Source organism: Saccopteryx leptura, chromosome 3 (genome assembly GCF_036850995.1).
Source record: "Saccopteryx leptura isolate mSacLep1 chromosome 3, mSacLep1_pri_phased_curated, whole genome shotgun sequence".
NCBI lineage: Eukaryota > Metazoa > Chordata > Mammalia > Chiroptera > Emballonuridae > Saccopteryx > Saccopteryx leptura.
The window spans coordinates 261,906,462-261,913,189 of record NC_089505.1 but is presented as its reverse complement, the minus strand read 5'-3'; the positions used below and the strand labels follow the sequence as shown (position 1 = coordinate 261,913,189).

General features: G+C 38.0%; 1 protein-coding gene across 3 annotated transcripts in view; it reads right to left on the bottom strand.

Moving 5' to 3' along the window:
• EFEMP1 (EGF containing fibulin extracellular matrix protein 1) overlaps nt 1–6,728 on the bottom strand; it is a 68,186-nt gene that overhangs the window by 3,177 nt on the left and 58,281 nt on the right. For all 3 annotated transcript variants that reach the window (XM_066378239.1, XM_066378238.1, XM_066378240.1), the window contains exons 9-10: nt 5,781–5,904; nt 5,501–5,696 (exon numbers count right to left, since the gene is read on the bottom strand). In XM_066378239.1, coding sequence (XP_066234336.1) covers nt 5,501–5,696; nt 5,781–5,904 — 320 coding nt within the window. The remainder of the gene's footprint in view (nt 1–5,500; nt 5,697–5,780; nt 5,905–6,728) is intronic.

Sequence of the window (6,728 nt, the reverse complement as noted above, 5' to 3'; positions counted from 1 at the left end):
AGTCACTCCTCAGTCTCTTCTTGATTCCAGCCCTTTTTGGGTCTTACCCTTTGTCCACACATAGTTATTAGTTCCAAGTTACAGGAGCCTGCATTTTTTTTTTTAAATTTGTCTCTTTCTGTTGAACTTCTCTTCACTTTTATTGCATATTGCTAGCCTTATATAGAGATGGAGTTCAGGTGAGAATCTGATAATTTTTGAACTGGTGAACAAAGTTGTTGTCTTTCACTTTTCAACATCGTGAATATGTTTACATTCTAGTAGATGAAGAGACATATAAATAGTTAATTTCAATAGCATGTGGCAAATGCTAGTTAATATGGAGAAATAAAAGGTATGAATGAAGATACATAAAGGTATATAAACACAGTGAAAAGAAAGAAGGACCCTCAAAAACTGAAGGAAGACATTTGAATGACTGAGGAGAGTCACCAAAATAAATAGAAAATTTTCAGAAAATACAGTATGTTCAGAAAAACTTGATGCAATTTCATTTTGATAAAGGATGTGATGGGTGCTAAAGAGTGGAGGGAGTTGGGGTTGGAGGGGCAGGTAAACAAATGTGTGAATATGAAGATTAAGAGGAGGGCAGTGATAGAGACAGTACATTAAGATTCAGTAGTCACTTCAATGGGTGGCATTAAACCAAGCGAGAGAATATATACATGATAAGACTGGTCTGACAAGGGCTGACATTTAAGGAGTGGGCAGGAGAGAAAGCACTGAAGGAAGCTACAAAGAAATAGATGTTTAAGTGGAAAACAAAAGAGTGGCTAGTAGTTTCCAGTTGAGCAGGAGAGGTTGAGGGTGAATAGAATAGAACAATACCTCCTCCCACGGAGTTAACAGTATGGATGTTGCTGTTAACTTTTTTCCAGAACAATTTCAATAGGGTAGTGGGAACAGATAACAGAGATGTGAGGATAGGAAATGAGAAAGCAAAGACTGGTTACTAACTATGCTTTAAGAGCATTGGCTATGAAGGGTCAAGAGAGAAGAGCCACATCTAAAGGAATAAACAAGTTAAATATGAAGGAAATAGACTGGTGTTTGACAGAACAGGTTTTAGAGGATAGAAGATGAAGAATACAGGTGGTCGGCTGTCCTTGATTGACACAAGTGAAACCTTGTCTTTGGAAAGTTTGAGAGAGAATGTAGAAAGGGAGACTCATGGACTTAAATTTGCAGAGAATGGAACGCAAAATTCAGGTAATTTCATGCCTGTTGGCCTCAGTGGTTTGAGAAGATTAGAAGATGAGGTCACTTTCTGAAAATGGTGAGTGTACAGATTTAAAGAGTATGGGGACATTTGAGATCAGGAGCTGAAGAGAAGAAATAAAATGAAGTAATTATATTGTTGAGCATACTGAGGACCCATTTGAAGTTGGAGACTTATAGTGTTATCAATCTGTGCTGAAAGTTGGGTATGAAAATAGATATAGACTATGGGATTGATCTAGGTTGTTGGTTAAGGAGTTGAGGTGTTGGTGACAGAATACTTCAAGGGTCCATCAAATGATAGACTGAAAGACAATGAAAAATGAGGGGTTGGGGAGTAGCATCACTTTGAGGGTGAAGAGAAGATATAGTAGGAGTGAGGGCTTGAGAGAGAAAAAGGAGAGTCAGTCACTGAGTGGGTCACTGGAGACTAAGACTGTGGTACAGAACTGTTATGAATGATAACAAAGTCCAGTGTGTGGCCATGGGGCTGGTGGCAGAGTGGCACAAAGCTGTATATCATGGGGGATGAGATGGCCAGGAATATTGACCAGGACTCAATATCTCCAAATGGAACTCCTTCCCTTCCTCTTTAGACTGTCTCCTTTTTCCCTATCTTAGTAAATGGCACCACCATTTACTGTTGCTCGTGAAAGAAACTTGGAGGTTTTCCTTGTTGTTTCCTTCTCCTCCACCTCCCCATAACAAATGGGTTAACTACTGTAAGTCATGTAGTTCATCCTACATTTTCATAAATCTGTTCAGTTCTTTTGGACTCACTACTACAATGCTAGTCTCCCATCTCTTGAACTACTACTGGTTTCTTGCTCCATTTCAATCCAGGCTCTACAGTGTAGCCACACATCTTTTTTTTTTTTTTTTTTTTTACAGAGACAGAGAGAGAGAGAGTCAGAGAGAGGGACAGATAGGGAGAGAAATGAGAAGCATCAATTCTTCATTGCGGTTCCTTAGTCGTTTATTTATTGTTTTCTCATATGTGCCTTGACCTGGGAGCTACAGCAGAGTCAGTGACCCCTTGCTCGAGCCAGTGACCTTAGGCTTAAGCCAACGACCATGGGGTCATGTTTATGATCCCATGCTCAAGCCAGCGACCCTGCACTCTAGTTAGTAACCTTGGAGTTTCGAACCTGGGTCCTCTGCATCCCAGTCTGATGCTCTATCCACTGCACCACTGCCTGGTCAGGCACCACACACCTTTTTAACATGCAAATCTGATAATGATGCGTTCACCTGAAACCCTTAATATGGTCTGTAAGGCATTGTGTAATCCCGGCCTTGTTCATCTCTCTCCAAGCTCCTCTCAAGCCACTCTGCCTATGTATAGCACTTGGAGTTCCAGACAAACTGGTCCTCTTCTAATTCCTTCCATTTACTAGTCTCTAATTTCTAATCTTCAGTTTAAATCAACTTCTTCCAAGAGGCTCACAGACCTCTCTTGTCTCAGTTAGGTGTGGACTTGTTATGCACTCATGAGCGACTTGCAACAGTCAATTGTAACATTCAGTAAATTTGTGAACTTTTGATGTCTTGACTATAAGCTCCACTGGGGCAGGAATTGGCTGAGTTTTTTTCTTTTAATTTTTTAAAAAATATTTTATTTATTGATTTTTAGAGAGAGAGGAGAGAGAGAGAGAGAGAGAGAGAGAGGGAGAGGAGCAGGAAGCATCAACTCCCATATGTGCCTTGAGCAGGCAAGCCCAAGGTTTTGAACTGGTGACCTCAGTGTTCCAGGTTGACACTTTATCCCACTGCACGACCACAGGTCAGGCCAGAATTGGCTGAGTTTTATTCACTGTTGTGTCTCTAGGACTTAGCATGGTGCTTGCCTCTTGTAGGTAATAGTAATATCCTGAAAATATTGGTTGAATTAAGTTCATCTAAAATTTTTTTGCTCACTTGTTACGTGCCAGGTACCATTCTGGGTGTTGTGCATGGAAGAGTGAACGTACAGCTCAAGTCTCTGCTCTCATTACACTCACACTCCAGTGGGTGACATAGACAAATAAATACTATGAAGTGTTGAAAAGGACTATGAAGAAAAATAAGGCTTAGTAAGGGAGGATAGGTAGTGGGAAGGAGGGGAGAAGGATGGTATTCTACCTTCAATTTAATGTAGTATATACTTCTTTACAAGATATCCCTTTATCTAGGGAAGATGTTTTTCTCAGCATTCTTCCCAAAGGAATATAAATATAATCCTGCACACCACAGATCCTTTCAAGGTTCAGGTCCAGTCTCACAATCATCAAGAAAAATTCCTTGACTATTTCAGCCTATATTAATTCTTTTATGTCCTAGACCATGGACTTAAACTCAAACTTTCCTTCTTTTTTTTCATAGATGTTAACTTTTACCACATAACAATGTTTAAAGTTCTTTGAAAAAAAGGCACTATTACATGCACCTAGCATGGAACTCAGCATCCAGTAGGTGCTTAATAAAGGTCTGCTAATTGATTCTTATGCATTAAATATCCTCTATACAAGTGGAATTTCAGTGGAGAAATTTTGTAGAATGTAATCTAATTACTTTTTGAATAATGTGATTAGTAGTCTTGAAATGCTTTTTTATTTTAAATGTTTTCTTCTTTCAAGTTTAATGTTATTTAACTCTAGGACTATCAAAATTGGCAATGTTTTAGATCATTCATAAGAAAAGAAGGATTTTACTTGAGAAAAACACTATATTTGAAACATCAAGTCAATAAATGCCCTGATATGAATCATAAAACTTTTAAAGTGTCATGCTTATTGCAAGAAAAAAACATGCTGGAACTTTACTTCACTGTTAGTTGATTCTGCTAGGAAATTTTATTTTCTTAAATTATAGTAAAGAGTTCAAAATGGAAAATTATTTTTAAAGAAGATTTTTAGATGAACCTATTTTATTGCCATGGGTTACATACAATGTTATTTGTTTGGGATAGAATTATTAAATTGGTATTATCTAAACTGTGTGAAATTCATTTAGAGTAAACTTCTTACATTATGTAGTCTTTCTCAAATTTAAAGCATCAAATGTTACAGAGCTTTATTCTTAGCTATTAGAAAACAGAATAGTAATAGATTGTATTTTGGGTTTGTTTTTTCTCTTCAGAAGTTGGTCATGAGAAATTAATCATTTCTAATTTACTGGCAAAGAAACAGAATCACATAATTCTGGAGCTGGAAGAGAACTTAATATAGCAAAGAACAGCGTAAAAGTATAAACATTAAAAATCTGTAAACTTTACCACAAGGATGAATTTCCCAATTTACTTTTCATATTCTCAAAATGAAATATTGACTTTAAAATTTGATTAAAAATGAAGAGTGCCCAAAGGAGTTTTGAGAAAATTGTGACTGCGTGAATAACATCCTTAGCTTGAGACAGTTACCGTAACCCTGTCAACGGCTTGGTGGGGTGCCATCATTTTCACATGAAGTGGTGAGCTGTATATAAAATATGTCAGAATTTTGACCTAAAATGAACTTGCTGAGATTTTGCAGGGGTGACTGGAAGGCTGAGGCACTAGAGTCAGGAAGATCTACTTGGAATCTGTTGGAGGGATTGGGGAGGTGCTAAGAGCAAGTTTAAAGGAAGAGAGGCAGGGGTATGGGGGAGCAAATATAACCCAGAAGACACTGTGAATAAAGAAATGGCCTAACTCAAAGAAAGAGTTCATATAGGTAATGAAAGAGGGGGAAGCACAATGGTGGCTTCATATTTTCTGCCTGGAAGAGGTTTACAAGAGTGATACAACTATTGACACATATGTTGCGGTGGGTTGGGATCACTTCTTAGATTTAGTTTGTAAAAATGTGAATAATCTTGTGAATGTAACAATAAGGAATTCATGGTTTTTGAAAAGCTCTTCAGGAATTTTTTTTTCTAGGTACAATTAAATAACTATCACTAATTTGGAGTGTGTGTGAGTGTGTGTGTGTGTGTGTGTGTGTGTGTGTGTGTGTGTGTGTGTGTGTGTAGGCTTGTGTTTTGGTGGTCATACACAACTCCAGTAGGGTCTACAAGTTGTTATGTAAATGACTTTAGGGAAGCTACTCAATCTGTCTGAGTCTTGCTTTTCTATGGTGTAAAAAATGGATATATATATAATCTATCTTACAGTGTTATGAAGCAAGAGGACTGAAAGAGAATGCACACACAGGAAGGCCGTACACGTGCCTTTAAATGTTAGCTTTCTTTCCACATGAATACTACCAAATGATACCAACAAACCTGAACCTTTCTCAACAGCTAAGGTTGCCCTCAGGATACTTACTCTTAGGTAGAACTCCCCGTTTTCATTCCCAGATTTAATCTGGAAAGTATTGATAGTGTTGGTATAAATGGTTGTGGCCTGTATCTGGAAGATGTCTGATGGCACAGACCTATCAGATCGGATGCTCATGTATTTGTAGACTATGGACTGGGGAAGTTCTCGGCATACTGCATTTGAGACTTGGCAAACACATCGACTGTGAAGGCAAAGAGAAATAGTCAGCAGTTTGGCTAGGTAAGACCGGAAAACTCTCACTTTCAGAAATTTTGATTTTTCTCACTTCTCTGATGTTAGAACGTAGGGATCTTGACAAGGATTTCGTGGGTAACAACGGAAGCCGCCATGATAATTCCAACACATTTCATCTTCTCGACATTCATTTGTGGTCTCACACTCATTTATATCTGTAGAATACAGAGTCAAAGAGTTTACTGATCTAAGTAAGTTGTATAAGTGGCAGACTCTGGTTTGCAAGGAAGGAGGTGTTTGGGAATCTGCATTGTGTTTAATTTGTTTTTAAACACAAGGATGGATGGAACCCAGTTCATTGCATTTAATTCAGCATACAGAGCCATTATAGAAAAATCAGTGTGTGTCATTTCATGATATTTTATCAAATACCTATTGTTTATGTGCTAAATTCAAAACCAAAAGCTAGCCATTGATTCTATTTGTATGAAAGTGAAAGACATTGCCCTGGCAGGGAGGCTCAGTTGGTTAGAGCATATTTCCAACATACCAAAATTGCAAGTTCAATTCCTGGTCAGGGCAAATATAAGATTCCACCAATGAATGTATAAATAAGTGGAACAACAAATTGTTGATTCTTTATTTCCCTCCCCCCTTCTCTATCTCTCCCTCCTTTCTTTCTAAAATGAAAAAAGATAAATAAATAAAAGTGAAGCCTGACCTGTGGTGGTGCAGTGGATAAAGCATTGACCTGGAAATGCTGAAGTCGCCAGTTCGAAACCCTGGGCTTGCCCGGTCAAGGCACATATGGGAGTTGATGCTTCCAGCTCCTCCCCTTTCTCTCTCTCTGTCTCTCTCTCCTCTCTCTCCCTCTCTGTCTCTCTCTCTCCCCCTCTCTCCTCTCTAAAAATGAATAAAAAAATTAAAAATTAAAAAGTGAAAAACATCAATTCTTTCCCTAAGGGAGATTATAATTTATACTGCTCACAAAAATTAAGGGATATTTAAAAAATGAATATGAAACTATAAAATATCCCCT